The sequence below is a fragment of the Phocoena phocoena genome, chromosome 8, assembly GCF_963924675.1.
Source record: "Phocoena phocoena chromosome 8, mPhoPho1.1, whole genome shotgun sequence".
Taxonomy (NCBI): Eukaryota; Metazoa; Chordata; class Mammalia; order Artiodactyla; family Phocoenidae; genus Phocoena; species Phocoena phocoena.
Genome location: NC_089226.1, coordinates 44,954,254 through 44,974,261, shown reverse-complemented (window position 1 = coordinate 44,974,261; position 20,008 = coordinate 44,954,254). Strand labels below are relative to the sequence as shown.

Genomic DNA, 20,008 nt, shown 5'->3' with positions numbered 1-20,008 from the left:
CCACTATGGAAAACAGTATGGAGGTTCCTTACAAAACTACAAATAGAACTACGATATGGCCCAGCTATCCCACTACTAGGCATATACACTGAGAAAAAACCCATTAATTCAAATAGAGTCATGTACCACAATGTTCATTGCAGCTCTGTTTACAATAGCCAGGACATGGAAGCAACCTAAGTGTCCATCATCGGATGAATGGATAAAGAATATGTGGCACATATATACAATGGAACATTACTCAGCCATAAAAAGAAACGAAATTGAGCTATTTGTAATGAGGTGGATAGACCTGTCTGTCATACAGAGCGAATTAAGTCAGAAAGAGAAAGACAAATACTGTATCCTAACACATATATATGGAATTTAAGAAAAAAAGAATGTCATGAAAAACCTAGGGGTAAGATGGGAATAAAGACACAGACCTACTTGGACTTGAGGATATGGGGAAGGGGAAGGGTAAGCTGTGACAAAGTGAGAGAGAGGCATGGACATATATACACTACCAAACGTAAGGTAGATAGCTAGTGGGAGGCAGCTGCATAGCACAGGGAGATCAGCTCGGTGCTTTGTGACCGCCTGGAGGGGTGGGATGGGGAGGGTGGGAGGGAGGGAGACACAAGTGGGAAGAGATATGGGAACACATGTGTATGTGTAACTGATTCACTTTGTTATAAAGCAGAAACTAACACACCATTGTGAAGCAATTATACTCCAATAAAGATGTAAAAAAAAAATTAAAAAAAATAAATCCATAAAAAAATAAAAAAAAGTAGTTTGTATTAAATTAAGGATTCATTTAGGAATTTTTATTGAAAACTGTAAATGAATTATACTGAGATGAAACAAAAATGTTCATAGTGGTGACAACATAGGATAATAAAAATATTGATTAATCCAGAAGAAGACAATAGGAAGGAAAAATTAAAAAATTAAAGAATAGGGATTTCCCTCTGTGGTCCAGTGGTTAACACTCCATGCTCGCAATGCAGGGGGCCGGGACCTGGGTTTGATCCCTGTTCAGGGAACTAGATTCTGCATGCCGCCACTAAAAGATCCTGCATACCGCAGTGACGATTCTGCATGTAGCAGCGAAGATCCCGCATGCTGCAGATAAAGACCTGGCGTAGCCCAATAGATAAATAGATAGATAGGTAGATAGATATTTTAAAATTAAAGAATAAATTGGACAAATAACAAGTAGCAAAAAAACAAGTAGCAAATAGGAAATAGTAATAAGCTACACTCCCAATTGGGTGATTTTCATGATACATATATCTAATAAAAATCTCATCCATAGTATATGAGGAACTCTTAAAATAGATATTAAAAAGTAATCAAATGTGCACAAGACTGGAACAGATACTTTACAAAAGAGGATGCCCAAATTTCCAATAAACATTTGAAAAGGAACTTAGCTTCATAATGTATGATGGAAAAGCCAATCAAAATCATAATATGATAACCCAACACTGACAGAATGTTTAAAGTAAAAAAGATAATACCAACTGTTGTCAAGGGTGCACAGCAACTTGAACTCTCATGCATTTCAGTGGAAATTTGTTAGTTCAGTTAGCTATGAAAACTGCTTGGCAATATCTATGAAAGCTAAATATATGCTTAGCTTATGACCTCACAGTTCCATTACCAGGTATACATCTAACAGGAATTAGGATATATGTTTGCCAGATGATATGTACAAGAGTGTTCATAAAAGCTTTATTTATAATACTTAATCCAAATTTCCATCTGTAGGAGAACTGATAGATAAATTCTGGTGTATTCATATAAAGGAACAGTACACAGCAATAAAGAATAAACTACTGATACACATAATGGGGATGAATCCCACAACACTATTTTGAGGGGAAAGGACCAGACACAACAAGTAAATAATGTAAGATTCCATTTATGTGATGTACAGGGTAGGCAAAACTGATGGGCATTGAAAAAATTTATATTAATGGAGCATGATATTGATTGGGATTGGGCATGAGAGAACTTTCTGATATTGTTGCTTTGGATGGTAGTTACAGAGATGTATATATATATGTAAAAATGTATAAAGCTTAAATTCACTTAAGATTTTTGTGTTTTATGTACATTATATATACATTATTCTACAACATACCACACACACCACACACATATAAAGGAAGGTGCCTTCCTTAAAAATGTGTGTATGTGGTACCTTCCTTAAAAATGTGTGTATGTGGGGTGGAGAAAGCTTCCTAAAATGATAATTTGAAAATGTTATTTTTTCTTCTGTTTTTTGGATAAGAAATAACTTTTTCTCATTTTAGAATGTTTCAAAAATATAGAAAGATAAAAAAGAACATTTGTATTTTTATGATTAACAATGGGAGTGAATTTTTTCTTATGTTTATTACGCATTTCTAATTGTTCTATGAAGTACAATATATCCATTGTACATTTATCTGTTTTTTAATATTTATATTTTAAAGTTGGATGAGTTTTTCTTGTAAGAAAATCAATATTTAGACTGTCATATTGGCCTTTTTTCCCCTTTTAACACAAGGACTTTAAAATTTTTATTTAATTAAAACTACCAAATATTCCCAATCTCATATGCGCTATCATTTGTTGTCTGAGTAAAACCTTCCTCATCCCCCTACCGTAGCTTCTTTTGTCTCTAGTTTTCTTTTTCACACTTAACTATTTTACTCATCTGGATGTATGTGTATGTATACAAGTGTGTGTGTATTCACATGTATACACGTTGTGACATGAGGCTGCACCAACATTTTTTCTCAGTAGTTAGCCATTTGCACCAACATCTGACTTCATAGGCATTATGGCTATTTAGTGGAAGTTCTCCAGGCAGTGGCATTCTGATGGCTGACGTTCTTAGTTAAGATCATTGTTACATTAGTTTTGTTTTGTTTTTGTTATTGATGTATTCATCAGTACTTTAGTGAGAAATTGGAAGAGGCTATATGAAAGACTGCTGTCTAGGTGTTACAATAAATCATTAGTCTAAAGAAAAATAAACTGTACTTGGAAAATTATACTAAGGTAGTATTAGTGGTTTTGCCATTAACAATGTGCTGTTATTAGTCACATTGGTTTTCCATCCAGATTTTTTTTAACAAAATTAAAAAGACTTTATTGCAGAATACAAAATAGTTGTATTTAAGACATGTGTAGATGCATGGCAATACTTCACAAATAACTGATTTTATTTTGTAGGTTGTACCTAAGCACTTGTCTTCCAAGTGTTTTGTTCATAGTATTTTTTTTAACATCTTTATTGGAGTATAATTGTTTTACAATGGTATGTTAGTTTCTGCTTTATAACAAAGTGAATCAGTTATACATATACAAATATCCCCATATCTCTTCCCTCTTGCATCTCCCTCTGTCCCACCCTCCCTATCCCGCCCCTATAGGTGGTCACAAAGCACTAAGCTGATCTCCCTGTGCTATGTGGCTGCTTCCCCTAGCTATCGGTTTTACATTTGGTGGTAGATATATGTCCATGCCACTCTCTCACTTTGTCCCAGCTTACCCTTCCCCCTCCCTGTGTCCTCAAGTCCATTCTCTAGTAGGTCTGCGTCTTTATTCCCTTCCTGCCCCTAGGTTCTTCATGACCATTTTTCCCCTTAGATTCCATATATATGTGTTAGCATACGGTATTTGTTTTTCTCTTTCTGACTTACTTCACTCTGTGTGACAGACTCTAGGTCTATCCACCTCACTACAAATAACTCAGTTTTGTTTCTTCTTATGGCTGAGTAATATCCCATTGTATATATGTGCCACATCTTCTTTATCCATTCATCTGTCGATGGACACTTAGGTTGCTTCCATATCCTGGCTATTGTAAACAGAGCTGCAATGAACATTGTGGTACGTGACTCTTTTTGAATTAATGGTTTTTTTCTCAGTGTATATGTCCAGTAGTGGGATTGCTGGGCCATATGGTAGTTCTATTTTTAGTTTTTTAAGGAACCTCCATACTGTTTTCCATAGTGGCTATATTAATTTACATTCCCACCAACAGTGCAAGAGGGTTCCCTTTTCGCCACACCCTCTCCAGCATTTATTGCACAGCAATCAAGACAGTATGGTACTGGCACAAAAACAGAAATATAGATCAATGGAACAGGATAGAATGCCCAGCGATAAACCCACCCACATATGGTCACATTATTTTTGATAAAGGAGGCAAGAATATACAATGAAGAAAAGACAGCCTCTTCAATAAATGGTGCTGGAAACCTGGACAGCTACATGTAAGAGAATGAAATTAGAACACTCACTAACACCATACACAAAAATAAACTCAAAATGAATTAAAGACCTAAAGGTAAGGCCAGACAACATCAAACTCTTAGAGGAAAACATAGGCAGAACACTCTATGACATAAATCACAGCAAGATCCTTTTTGACCCACCTCCTAGAGAAATGGAAATAAAAACAAAAATAAACAAATGGGACCTAATGAAACTTAAAAGCTTTTGCACAGCAAAGGAAACCATAAACAAGAGGAAAAGACAACCCTCAGAATGGGAGAAAATATTTGCCAATGAAGAAACTGGAAAAGGATTAATCTCCAAAATTTATAAGCAGCTCATGCAGCTCAATATTTAAAAAACAAACAACCCAGTCCAAAAGTGGGCAGAAGACCTAAATAGACATTTCTACAAAGAAGGTATACAGATTGCCAACAAACACATGAAAGGATGCTCAACATCATTAATCATTAGAGAAATGCAAATCAAAACTACAATGAGATATTACCTCACACCAGTCAGAATGGCCATCATCAAAAAATCTACAGATTTTTTTTTTATTGGAGTATAGTTGCTTTACAATGTTGTGTTAGTTTCTGCTGTACAACAAAGTGAATCACCTATAATCACTTAGCTCTAATCTATTCGGAACTAATTTCTAGGAGTTGGTCTATTTCCAGGATGGCTCTGTTACTTATTCAATATTAAGAGTTTTCCTTTAACTTTCTGGTTACTCAGAGCTTTTCTATACCTCATTCTGTATAAGGCTACTGCTAATTCTGGACTACCAGATTCAGATACCTCTCCTAGCTTTTATACTTTGCCTTTCAAGAAGCTTCTAAGAAAAATAAGCAGTAATTCAGCTATGGGTATTTCCACTCTTTGTGTCAAGCCATTTTACTTACTGAACTATCTATTAGGTTTTAGGTACTGTAGACAATGAATAAGGTGAAGATTTCTTGCCTGCCCTCAATGAGTTATAAGCTCCAACTTACCACTCCAACTCAAAAGTGGTTGTCTTATGCACACTGCTTGATGAAAGTACATTATATTTAGGAAAACACTACTCATATTCAGTAGTGTTACAGATAAGAATAAACTACCTGGGGTCTTTTTGAAGATATGGAGTGGGATGCTGAAAGGACATTTGAGTAAATAAGGAAATATGGTCAAAAGTAGAGAGTAGGAATATCAAGGTATCTATTATCGCATTCCATAGTTGTACCCAAATAATTTTAAGAGTTATTTTTCTTTTTTGTATCTTTGACCTATATGTTAACTATTATAGAATGCAAATTTGATGGTGATTTTTAAAACTATAATATTCTCTCTGTTTAGAATAGCATGTTGGTTAAACTTTAGACACATCTGAGCTCAATTCTAAGTTCTAATGTTTTCCTGAGCAAGTTGTTTTGTCTCTCCAAATCTTAGTTTTGTTATTTTAAAGTAAGGATAATAATATTATTTCCCTCATTGAGAAGAATAACAGAGATATTACATATAACTGTTTATTTTTCTGTACAAAATGACATCTGTTGACAGATAAGATTCCAAGGGGGCGGGACTAAAGACTGCTTTCCAGAACTAGAGTAAGGAACAGATCCTGTGCAGAGAAGTCACATCAGGGTGCTCATGTGAAAGACAGAGAGCTATAGCAACAAGTTCAAATGGAGAATTTTATAGAACAATTTCCATAGAAATAACGTTTCTATGGACATCAGTCAAAGAGTCTTTTTCAAGACTATATCTCAATAAGACCTCCAATAGAAAAAAAAAAAGTAAGAGAAACAAAGAATTATTTCAAGGAGAAGACATTTCACACAAAAAGGAGTGGGGAAGGAAGAACATTAGTACAAAAGAGGGTGAAGACCAACTGGGAAAATTCACTTAGTCACACTGGTTAGGGGTTGTCACTAACTCCTTAGTAAAGAGAAGCTGGAGAGGAGACTGGATCTACTGCTGACCCTCTAAAACTCCTCCAGTGTAGCTACATAGAGTAATCTCTACACAATCATAGAATCGGTACACAGAGACCACCACATACTCCCCAAATCTCAAGAGAAGAAAGAAGTTTGTGTCCTTCAGAAACTGGATAGAACTGTGAAAAATATAAAATTGGCTATAAACATTGAAATTGTGAAACACAAGTCACAATCCTGTGTATTCACACACATTTTTTCATGAAAGTATAAACAAAGGAAATGAATAAATATTTGAAGATTTTGGACAAGAGTTAGCAGTATCGAAAGCAAGAGAGAGGCAAATGAAGTCTCACACCAGGCTTCTATGATTTCTGGATTTCATTGGGCAGTACCACGCCACACTCCAGCATCTCTCTCCTCCACCACTGCCGAATTAGGAACTGACACAAGGTTGCCAAGTTCTCGTTTTACTTGTACTGACATTTAAAGATAATTACAAATCACCACTTACGACCTCATTCCATTTTCACAAAAGAATGAACTGATAGAAAAAACATAGTATGGATGTGAACTCAGGGAGGAAATGCATTATAAAAAATTCACTACATTGTTCTTATTTTCCTCATTTTGGTGAGTCCACTTCTCTGTGGACTGGAATTAGTTCGTGGGCCAGGATTTCAACCTCACTGCCCCAGTGCACTCTTCTGTTCCAGCATCATTATGATAAAGACATTATACCACCAACTAAAACATTTTACTCCTTGGCAAATGCATATGAGGTGCTTGTTACACAATGTGGGACGTCAGTCTCAACAAATCCCTTATTGGTTTTAACAAACCTTAACCTTTACACTTTGACTTACAAATCAGCATTGACCCTCCCTGGTTCTTAGAGTCAAGATACCCTTTGGATGTGCTACAAATAAAACTAACCAAACGCTTCGTTTAAAACCCATATTATGTTGCTTACAAAATTGAATTACAAGTTTTGTTTGCTTGACGATCTCCCTAACTAGACACTAAACCCCTCGAGGGCAGGATCTAGTTTTCCTCTTCTTGATACCCTTACAAGTAAAGCGATGTTTGGCACGTTGTGAATCCTTGTATTTGTTGAATAACTGAGTGAATGGCTCTGCTTAGGTTATGTCTCCTGAAACATCACAATTATACATAGCAAATCCTTGATACTATTTTATAATATTTTGATGGAAGTAGGAATTGGCTCCGTCCTTCAACATTCACTCATTCATTCTTCAGACACATTACATGCAACCCTTGCTATGTGCCTTACACTGTGCTAACTGCTAATCAAAATGACCAGAATGTAGTTCTTGCCTTCAAAGATGTCAAGAAGAGTGCTTTCTGGAGCTCACATTATCTTTTAAGCACAGTACCAATTTCCTGAATGATATAAATATAAATAAATTGTCTGAAATCTTAATAGAGTGAACATTTACCCTCATATGTTTTTCTTACCACTCTAGGAAGCAATACCCACTTTATGTAAGAGTCCTCCTCTCTAACAGATTACAGCCACTATCCCCATGACACAGTTTACTTAAATTGGAGCCTTAGCCATATCCACTTTAAATGAAATAATAAATCTGCTTACTATTGCAAGTCTTGTTGTATTTGCTGTTCTCCTGTGCAAACCCTTCCAGCCGGCACTGAAAACGATGCTGCCAAAATTCTTGAAACCAGGGGTTTCGGAGGTTTGTTTCCGGCCGGAGCTTCAGATAATAATCATCAAACCACTTGACATCAGGAGATTGGAGCTTGATTGTGATTCCACCAACAGCTTCTCGCTGATATCCATCTGTCACATCATATCTGTCAGCCCAGCCATCACTGTGGGGAAACAAAAAAACCCTCAGCTTAGAACAGATATCTTCTAAGAAAATTATTCTACTTGCTGTCATCTTGAAAACTTTAGTCATTAAATGGCACTCAGGCCACACTATGGTCTTATATTATACTACGTGATTCTTGAGATAGCAACTTTCTAAGAAAAAAAGTGCAAAACACAATGGAAAGTTTGGGTCTAAGTATGCTGGAAGGTACCTGTCTCACTTACCTTGAACTGCAGAGAATAACCTTATGCTTTTGACAGAATTTTACTGGTTGTAGAATATAGTATATGCATGGAAGCTGCATAATATCACCATTCCCACTATTTACTGAATGTTTAATAGCTAGGTCAAGTTAACTTTAAATACATTCTTTTCCTTTACTTAATAATAATCATTATAGTTATCATAAAGTAAAAATGAAAAATATTTCTAAAATATACCTTATGTTAATTTAACTGTCCTATGACAGGATATTCACTTGTTTCCACGTTTACAAGTGATGATAAAGAGGTTCAAAAAGAAAAACTTTCTGATTATGGTCATTCTATTAAATATTGATTCATCAGAGCCTCAAACTGAAGTCCTTATAGTCCATATTCCTCTTTCCTATCCCATGGTACTTCTCTAACACATTTAAAATACGCATATGAAATCATGTTTTACATTAGAGATTGAAAGAACTTCTTAGCAATAGGCCATCAAAGATGGTGACAGGGATCATACTCCTCAATATTAATATCATTCTATGCACTGATCACTCAAAGTAATGTAGGAATTTTAAAATAAAAGAGTTTGAAATCAGAGAGTTCCTGAGTATAACAGAATAAGGAAAAATATTCTAAGCTTATTTGGAAAATACATGAGACACAACATTGGAAATAAAAGACAAGAAAGGGTGTTTATATCAAATCTGGACACACCTTAGGGCATTTAGGAAAAAAGTGTCTCTGACTTTCCCCACCCTCTCTGTCATTTGGAATATGCAACTTGTGCTATGCATCTGCTGGGACCCAGTGGTACTATCCTTCCTTTGAAGAGGTGCAAGTGCTCTTTCAGGAGAAGTAAAGAAAGTCAAGGGAAATGTAACAATGGAAAAAAAAAGTAACAACAAAGAGGGAGGAGAAGATACGGAGACAGTTGAAGGGAAGAACAGAATGGAGCCTCCTGAACACGAGGCAGGAAAGGTTTTGGAGATTAGCTGGGTGAAAGGGAGTGGGTACTGGGGAAAGTGTGAGCGAAAGGATTTACATTAACAATAATTGTTTATTTCATTAATGTTCAGATATTTCTATTTATTGGAATGTTAATTTCTTTTTTCTTTATTTTCTTTTTATCTTCCTTCCAATGCATTTTTGTCCTTTATACTTTTTTGTGGGGGGAGGCAGAGAGCATGCTCCAATATTTTGCATAAATCTGGGCCAGGGAAAGTATTATGTAAGGAATTAATTAGAATAAGTAAAAAAAAAGCATGTACTTTCTTCAGTATGCTCTGACTTAAAAATTGCTAATGAGAGTTGTTGCAAAGGTCATATATTATTCATTAAGATATCATAGGGGCTTGACATATTCCTAAGGCCTCCGTGGGTGGAGGAGGAGAATAAAATAAACGAAAAAAATAAACCATTTCTTCCTCCAAGTCCTCCTTGACAAGAAGAGATTTCCTTGAAAACGATCTATGTTGAAATTTCAAAAACTTTTGTGGCAAATCAGGAAAAAACAAAAAACAAAAAACTAATGCAATACGTTTTGTCCCAATGTTGAATGTGGTTACTTTACACATTATCTTCCCTGAAGTTTCTCATTTCAGCTGCACAGATTTTATTTAAAGCTGACAAGTTGAAATGAAGTGGGCTTGTTTGCTTCATTTTCTTGCTCTGTTTTGGAGGGTTTATTATATCACTGATAGGAGAGTGTGGGTCTCATTGGCACTCGAGGAGATGCATGGGCGTGCTGGAAATGGGACCGGAAACCTGTTTGTCAAGCAGAGCCCCGTTCTCCAAGGAAGTGGGAATTTAAATTGCTCCTTTTATTCATGCGAGCTTGCTCTTATGTAACGCTGTGATTATGAATATTACATAAGAAATGTAAGCTCATAATGGGTCCAATTTACCCTTCACAATTCATTCACTGAATTTAATGGGGATTGTAAAAAGCCTGTCTTGATAAACTTTTTTGGAGGTGATATTTCCATTAAAAAAAAAATGTCAGGACCGTAGTGTGTTAATTTACTCATCTCTCATCATGTTCTTTAGCTTTTTTTTTTTCCATGTATAAATCTCTACATTTAATTTAGCAAAAGATGGTGTTTTTTAGTAGTCTATAGGTTAGAGTGGTGATTTTTAAAACAGTTTTGTTCCAGATATTTCCATTCAACAGCAAAATAAAAACCATGAAAGAGTTCGTATATAAACAGAAAATTCCAGTGTCTGTGTGGCAAAAAATGGTTATTCTATTTAAGCTTACGGGGGAATATCTGCTGTGTAAGTCTCAAGAAAGTTCAATCCATATTGGCTAAGTTAGATGGTGCTATATTGACTTTAGCTTATTAAATATTAACATTTTCATAAAAATGTGCTTTTAAGATTTGCATTAAGATGATAGCGTATGTCTAAGTAAGGAATAATAAATTCATAAGGAAAACTTGAGCTTACCTTTCTACTATCCAGTGCTTTCCATTGCATTGTTAGAGTGGACTGTCAAGATTCTGGCACTACTTTAATGCTTTTGGGTGACATATATTTTACCAAATCAGGAAAAAGGGGGAAGGAAGATAAGGAAAGAAACTGAAAATGTACCACATTTCAGTTAAGTTTCTAGATTTAGTATCTATCTATCTATCTATCTATCTCTTCATCCATCCATCCGTCCATCCATCCATCCATCCATCCATCCATCCATCCATCCATCCATCCATCCAATTTCTTCTCATTGATGGGCGTTTTACCCATCTCCTTATAATCCATTTTGTTATTTTCTTTCCAATGCTTTGATTTACAGTCATTTCCCATTATTTGCAGAATCTGTATTTGTAAATTCACCTGCTTGCTAAAATTTATTTGCAACCCCCATACTGATACTCATGGCACTTTTATGGTCATTTTCAGATATACAGAGAGTGGCAAAAAAGTTGATTCTTCTGATGTGCATATACCTGGCTGAGGCTGAACAAGGTGAACTTCTGCTTTCTTGTTTCAGCTTTGACACTATAAAGAAGTGCCCTTTTCATGGTCTATTAAGTGCCAAGTTTTTGCATTTTTGTGTGTTTTTTTAAATTGGTTTTGCTGTTTAAAATATCCCCAAATATCGTACTGATAACATTATTTAGAGTTCCCAAGTGCAAGAAGGCTGTGCTATACCTTACATAGAAAACCAGTTGCCCCTGGTGGTCTAGTGGTTAGGACTCCGTGCTCCCAATGCAGGGGACACAGGTTCGATCCCTGGTCAGGGAACAAGATCCAGTATGCCGCAGCTAAGATCCCGCATGTGAGAACGAAGATCCCGCATGCTGCAACTAAGACCCGGTGCAGCTAAATAAATAAATAAATATATTTTTTAAATGTAGGTTGATAATACATATACTCTTAAAAAGTAAAAAAAAAAAGGCAGCTGCATTTAGGCATGAGTAAAGTGCTGTTTTCTGTGAATTCAATATTAATTCATCAACAGTATTAGATATTAAATATTAAATAAAGTGTCTTTAGACCAGAACACCATAAAGCAAGGTTATGTAATGACTAGTTGATGAAAATGTGACTAGAGGCTCACGACAATTTAAACCTATATTTCCCCTAGGAGTAATGGTCAGTATTCACTAATTCAGTGTTTGGTGCCTGTTTATAGAACATACCTACTGTGAATAACAATAATTGAGTGGATATCTATATATATATCCACTTAATTTTATATATATATATGGGAGAGGAGGAGAGACATGTAAATAAATGACCACATACGAACGAATATTTTTATAGGTATGAAATGAACGCAACGAGAGAGAAGATCAGTAAATAATTGACCAGCTCTTCGTAGAAAGGTAAGATTTGAATTGAGTTTGGGAAATATGGGTAATGGAGTGATAACAGTATTTTGAAATGTTATTTTTTAGACAACAAGTAGGTATTTGTTTATTAATTTATTTATTTTTGGCTGTGTTGGGTCTTCGTTTCTGTGCGAGGGCTTTCTCTAGTTGCGGCAAGTGGGGGCCACTCTTCATCACCGTGCGCGGGCCTCTCACTATCGCGGCCTCTCTTGTTGCGGAGCACAGGCTCCAGACGCGCAGGCTCAGTAGTTGTGGCACACGGGCCTAGTTGCTCCGCGGCATGTGGGATCTTCCCAGACCAGGGCTCGAACCCGTGTCCCCTGCATTGGCAGGTGGATTCTCAACCACTGCGCCACCAGAGAAGCCCAACAAGTAGGTATTTGTGAATCAGGGAATAGTAAATATTAAGCATTGCAGCTATATGGAATGCACCATATAGTGACTAACGAAAAGTAAGCTGAGGAAGACCAATTATGAATGGTCTTCTGGGCCATTCCAAACGTTTTGAGTTTTATCATTCAGGTGAAGGGGAGCCAGTGGTGGCTTTTAAAGTGGGAAGTGCTACGAAGAGACGATGAGAACTGGATAAACTGTGGTAGCAGTGCAAGTGACAGATAAGAAAGGTTGTGGATGAGTGTTAGAGGATCAAGTTAGAAAAGTTGTTACAGTGGTTAAGGGATCTAATGGATGTTTGTATTAAAGGAGTGGGAATGAAGAGCCTATTTGTAAGGAATTCTCAGAGTCCCTAGGACTAGATACATGGAGAATAGTGGGTAAAGGAGGATGTTTTTGGTTTATGGGAGACATTAGTGATATTGTAAGTGATATTGTAAGTGACATTGTAGCTCCATGTCCTAGGTTGTAAAATACAGGAAAATAGGTTTGGGGTGAAAAAGGAAGAAAATGAATACAAGTAGGGATCTACAATGATCAGATTTCCCTTTATATGCTCTCTAGCACTTTGTTTCTCCTGGATTTCTGTCTGTTCTCTACATAAAAAATTAATTTGAGTGTTAAAAAAAAATACAAGTGAACAATTTTCTTACGTGGTCCAGTACCATATTAACCCGCCCTATTCTATTATGTTTAGGGTTTTGTATGCTGAACAATAGCTGTTGGCACTCAAAAAAAAAAAAAGACAGAAATAATGAAAATTATAGAGCTCTAAAGATCTGATGCTCTCTATACAATTATATCCTTATAAACATTTTAACTTTAGAATTATTATTTTTATTATTTTTGTATTAACATAGATATTTGAAGCAGACCGATGGTTATGGTTATAATATGATTACTGTAGGGTTTACAATCGGTAGATTTAATGTCAGAATATATTTCTGGAACGTAAAAGCCCCTAAAGATACATGGTAACGGGCATAAAAAATTCTTGGAAAATTCTGAAGAAAAAGTTTAGTAATTATCAAATGTTAGCATAGAGATGCTCAGTAATTTAAAAATTTGTCTCTGTTATCAAAATCTAAATCTGTACAATGCAGACAATATACTCTTTCCTTCCTGTCCTCGTTTTAAGTTATTGCTATGGAAAATGAAAACATTTATGTTGCACAGAAAGTTGCATCGGGTGATCCTCTGTAACAGTCTCCATGTTCTTTTCATTCTAATGCATTAATACAGTAAGCATTTTGAATGCATATTCTGTGCAGGCAAACTGCACAGGCATTGTGGTAGGTCCCAGCACATGTCCTCAGTAGTCCATTAGGTATGACCTGCCTGAATGCGCATTGCTGACTTACAGCCCCCTGGAAGTTTCCTCATTTATTCTCCAGACTGAACATCCTCTTTTCTTTTTATTCAGTCTTCCCCTTAATAGTACAATTCATTAGGTTCCCAGTCACTGAATCATCACTTGTGAAAATCACAATCCTGTCCTGCCTTCCTGAGATTATTCCCCCATCCCTTCAGTTAGTATCCTGGGTGTTTCCACACTCTTAGTTCTTACATTTACAGTCCCTTGATTTATTTACATGGAATGCTAATCACATACAGTGGGTATGGGTTTCATTAGCTGAATTCTCAAATGGCAACATGATTACTTAGCATAACTCTGCAGAGTTCCTGGGGAGGCGTCTGCTGGGGGCAAACAACATAAATAAATCATCTCAGTCTGCTTCAAAAGGAGCAATACCAGACCAAAAATGTAGACATCAGAATGACTATTCCTAGCAGTTAGCAGTCGTTAAATTTGTGTCAGGAGGTGTGAGTTTATGCATTGGGGAGGTACGGGCGGGGGACGTGGGTATGCCAGGCACATACAATTATTCTTGATCACTGAAATCTTTAGTCCCACTTAGTGTGATGGTATTGGTGCTGCTAAGACTATCACACATATGTTGTGTACTGGAGATGCTGCACTTGATTCTCATTCCTCAAATACATGACATTTATTTCTTATTCACTGAACAAGTATTGGGTAACTAATAACTTGATAGTTATGTGGGAGTAGAGTGGTGAACAAGAAGACAAGATTTCTGCTCTCATAGAGGTAACATTTTGATGCTTTTAGTTTTGCATTTGTCATCATATTAAAGTTAAGTACATTTATTTGTTTTCCCTAAATTGTCTGTAAATTTTGTTTTGGACATCTCATCCTTATGTTTATTATAATGCCTTGAACATACTAAGGACTTAAATGTTTAATATAACTTATTAGAAAATTAGACTTTAAAAGGCAAATTTCAAATCTTAGAGAATTCTTTTCCGATAGCTGCATATATTCTTTTCTTTAAATTTATTTTTGGGCTGTGTTGGGTTTTTGTTGCTGCTCACAGGCTTTCTCTCATTGCGGCAAGCAGGGGCTACTCTTCTTTGCCATGCGCGGGCTACTCACTGCGGTGGCTTCTCTTGTTGCGGCACGTGGGCTCAGTAATTGTGGTGCACGGGCTTAGTTGCTCCGTGGCCTGTGGGATCTTCCCGGACCAGGGCTCGAACCCGTGTCCCCTGCATTGGCAAGCGGATTCTTAACCACTGCGCCACCAGGGAAGTCCCGACTGCATCTATTCATTTTTAATTGAGAAAGCAGCACTGTTTGATGTGCCTTATAAAATGACTCTGAAAGGCTGAATTCATTCCCCCCTCCAAAATGGTCCTCTCCCGTCTCTACCTGATGCTATTAAGGTTACTGAATACATTCATTAGGCTGCATCCCAGCATTTTTTTTTTCAAAATATGTTCACAACCCACACAATTATTATTGACACTGCTGTTCTACTCACACGTAATCATAATCATCACCCTGCCAAATCTCTTACCAGCAGCATTCTAACAGGTATTTTGGGATTTTTTTTTTCCTAATAGTGGGAGTCTGTCTACTGACTGTTTGGCTGTCTTCATATAATATTCCTTTTTTTTTCTCCCTTGGGGGAGTAGAAGGTCTTAGAATCTCTAAAAAAATAGTGAAAACAAAGAAGAATATTGAGCTTTTCAATAAAAGTTCTTATGAATGTACACCAGTCAACACTAATGAATTAATTCCAAAATGAAATACAATGTAGAATTTTTGAGAAAATTGTTAGGTTATTTACTGAAAATCACTTTATCTCCAGGGCTTGTAAATCTTAATTTTTCCCATGTCTGAGGATAAGTAGGTGTGAATTGGAGGAGCTATATCAGAACATTGAAAAGAAGGAAGAAAAGTCAGGAATCTAAAGTTTGCCGTCTTGTGTAAGTCAGGTGATTTCCATTATATTGCTTTCCTGATTCTCTACAGGCCTTAGAGATGATTATTATTAGCCCTAGTTTCTACCATTGAGGAAACTGAGGCTCTGAGGAATTAAATAACCTACTCAAAATCCCACAGCTAGCATAGAGGGGATTTCAACCCAGATCTCTCCAGCTCTAACACTCCAGTACTTTCCATACTTCATGGAGCCTCCAAAATAATGACATACAGTGATGACAGCAGTGAGAAATGTTTGTTAAGGGGATCTTATTTAAGAGGCGTGTGTTGGAGGACAGGGGGCAGCATGTCGGGCTGGGAGTACGTGGGCAAGATTCTCATGCTCTGGTATATTCTCACCTTACCTACTTTTTAAATCAAACACTAATCTAGATCAGGACTGCTGGGAAGGGATTTTGAAACTATAATTAAGATCCCAAGGAAATTGACCTTGAAATAGGGAGATAATTCGTAATTGGTCTGACCTAATCAGGTGAGTCCCTGAAAAGTGACCACCTCTTCCTGACAAAAGAGATTCAAATGTGAGAAGGATTTGGCATGAGACGGCTGGAGGAGACTCTCCACTGCTGGCTTTGAAGATGGAGGGGGCTGTACAGTAAGCAGTGCAGGTGGAGTGGAGGAGCTGAGTGTGCCCTTGGGTGATACCAGCAAGGAAATGGGGACTCAGGCCTACATCTAAAAGGAACTGAATTCCACCAAAACTTGAATGAGCTTGGAAGCAGATTCTTTCACAAAGCCTCCAGAAAGGAATACACCTTGATTTCAGCCTGTTTAACCCTGAGTGGAGAACCTAATTATGCTATATACATGGACTCCTGACCTCCAGAAACGAATATTGTTTTAAGTTGCTAAATTCGTGGTAATTTGTTACACAGCAATAGAAAGTTATTATTCACTTGCCACCTCTTTTCTACATTTCCTCACTTGGAAGGCCAAAGCATGTTAATGTTAGAAGAGAAATGATATAATCTTAGGGGGTCTGACCTAATTCAGGGTTTGGTCAGAGCAGACAAACTTCCAAAGACTTTGGGATCACAGAAAATAACGGAGAGTATTACACATATTAGAATACTTGGAACGTCCATTCTGTCTCAATTTAGGCTTTAAATTGAGGTAGTCATTTCCCCCTCTGGTTTAAAGTCTTGTCCCTCCAGGGATGCTTCCTTACCAAACACATCCTTCGCAGAGAAAGAAGCTGAGAAAAATCATTGTAAATAGATTATTTTTTTTTAATAAATTTATTTATTTTTGGCTGTGTTGGGTCTTCGTTTCTGTGCGAGGGCTTTCTCTAGTTGCGGCAAGCGGGGTCTACTCTTCATCGCGGTGCGCGGGCCTCTCACTATCGCGGCCTCTCTTGTTGCGGAGCACAAGCTCCAGGCGCGCAGGCTCAGTAGTTGTGGCTCACGGGCCCAGTTGCTCCGCGGCATGTGGGATCTTCCCAGACCAGGGCTCGAACCCGTGTCTCCTGCGTTGGCAGGCAGATTCTCAACCACTGCGCCACCAGGGAAGCCCGTAAATAGATTATTTTGAGAATTACACAATCTATTGTTTCTCTTGTCGTATTATAGACATTTGGAGAAATGCAGAAATTGTGGCAATTGTGTAAAATGTGCAATGTAGTGAGCAAAATGATTCAGTTAAATAGAGAAAGCATGTTATGAGTAAGCTATTGTATCCACCGCTTTACATAACCTTTTTTATGTCTTCTCTGGAAGCTGTCTTACTTAGGATAACCTTCTAGTTTTCAGTCTGCAAATTCCTTCCCGCTGAATTGCACTAATTTCTTCTTTTATGCTGTTAAACTGAGAACAAGGTTCAGCCAAATAGTCGATAATTATTTATTATAGTCAATAATTATTTATTATAATCAATCAATAATTTATTTAGTCTATTAAATTCCAAGCAGTAAGGCAGACTTTATGATGATGTTAGTGAATATAACTCCCAGTGTCCAATCTGTTTTCTTCCCTTAACAGGTCACCAGGGAGTTCATAATTTCAGATCTATTATGTTTTTCTTATACTTTCCTCAATGTCCTCCAGTATTTGATACTGTTCTTTCATTTAGCCAAATCTAGTGGCTGACACTGTACATGCCAATTTCCCTACAGAGTACTGCATATGAGCAATAAGGAGAAGAAAAACTGGCATTCTCTACCCACATTAGAGTCGGGCAAATGAAAACTTAGAGTGACAACAGTGATCATGTATTTAGGGTTTGCTGTCTGCCAGGCATTGTTCTAGGCACTGTGTGTATACATATATACACACACACACACACACATACACACACACATACACACGCTTACTCTCTGCTAATATATATGTGTATATATATTTATATCCACATCTATCTATCTATCTATATATATTTTTTTAAGATTTTCACATTTCACTTTAGGAATCTTCAGCTTGAAAAGTAGGAAATAACCCTGAGTTAAACAGGATTCGAACTCAGTCTACCTAAATCTAGAAACCAAAACTAAACCAGTGCAACCTATCAGTGTGGTCTTTGATCCAAATCCGTGTCCAAACTTATTTGACTTTGTCCATGAAACTGCAGAGAGAAGAGTTATTTTAATTTCTGTTACACACACACACACACACACACACACACACACACACACACACACGCATACACCCCTTCAAATTATTTTCTTTTTTTTCCTTTCTGAGACTATAAACAAAGAATTGTCTTAAACCGTTGCATTCATCTTCTGATAAATGCCCATCTTTGTAGTGTTAGAATACACTGGCCAAGTTATTACGAGTCTCTCTACTGACAAGATAAAGAGCTATTAGAAGATGCTCAAGAGACCTTGAAATATGTACATAAACACAGAATGAACTCTCTTCACATTTCACTTTGAGGCAACTTGTTCTTCCTTGACAAATTATCCCCATGACACCCACTGAAACCAAGTCTATTGTTAACTTCTCACATCTATCAGATATGGTTTACAAATGAACACTTACAAGCTGTAGAAGACCAGTAAATAATCAAAAATTGTTCAGGGTGTGAGATTAAGTTTTAGAAATAGTCATTATGTAAGAATCCCGAAAGCCTGAAAAATTTAGTTGCGACATGCCCAGTAATTAATCCAAATAGACTGAAACTGTAAATCACATATTAGAAACTGAACAGCTACTTCCATTTCTAGCTATGATAGATTAGACAAACCTTCCTCTGAAGACAACTAGAAGGGCTGGATAAACTTTAAAAAAATCTATTTAAGCTATCAGAATGCTATCTAGGCAGCTGGGACTCAAGTGGCCAAGATCCTGGGGAGAAAAAAAATATATACTGAGGTAAGACTTTCCCTTGATGTATGTGACAAATTCACTGAAAGTCAAGGATGCAAGGCTAAGAAGTTGGATCAAAAGCAGCACATGAGGCTCAAGAACTTATTCTTTCATAACTGAATCTTTGTACCTCTTGAGCACTAACTCCCCATTTTTCCCTTTCCTCAGCCCCTGGCAATTAACCATCTTTCTTTCCACTTCTATGAATTTGACTGCTTTAGACACTTCATATAAATGGAATCATGCAGCATTTGTCCTTCTGTGATTGGTTTATTTCACTTAGCATAATGTTTTCAAAGTTCATCCATGTTGTCATATATGGCAATATGGTGCAACTACCATTGAAAATAGCTCGGAGTTTCCTAAAATAATTAAAATACATTACCATATGATCCAGCAATCCCACTTCTGGGTATTTATCCAAAATAATTAAAATCAGGTTGTCAGAGAGAGATATGTACCCCCATGTTCATTATAGTATTATTTACAAAAGCCACAGTGTGAAAACAATATCCATTAATGTCCATCAATAGATGAATGGATAAAGAAAATACGAAGTTTAATATTCTAAAATCAACCAGTTTACCACATTATCAGAATAATGGAGGAAAATATGACAAACTCAACATCATTCTGATAAAAAGTCCATAGCGAACTAGCTAAGAAAGAGAACTTCCTTAATCTGTGCAAGAGTTTTATAGTAAAGATCATACACAACAATGAAATGTTGAAAGGTTTCTTCCACAAGCAAAGGATATCTTCACTTACCACTTCAGTATTTTACTGAATGTTCTAACCAATTCAATAAGGAAATAGAAGGAGTAAATTATCATTATTCAAGGACAGTTTGATTGTTTACATAGAAAACCTGAAATTATATCTAAAATACAGATTATTACAATTAGTAGTAAATGAATTTAGTAAGTTTGGTGGACACTAGT

General features: G+C 36.6%; 1 protein-coding gene across 5 annotated transcripts in view; it reads right to left on the bottom strand.

Annotated features, from left to right (window-relative positions):
* The window catches only part of GRM5 (glutamate metabotropic receptor 5), a 530,088-nt gene that overhangs the window by 136,487 nt on the left and 373,593 nt on the right, over window positions 1-20,008 (bottom strand). For all 5 annotated transcript variants that reach the window (XM_065881635.1, XM_065881638.1, XM_065881639.1 and 2 more), the window contains exon 3: window positions 7,792-8,027. In XM_065881635.1, the coding sequence (XP_065737707.1) occupies window positions 7,792-8,027 (236 nt within the window). The remainder of the gene's footprint in view (window positions 1-7,791; window positions 8,028-20,008) is intronic.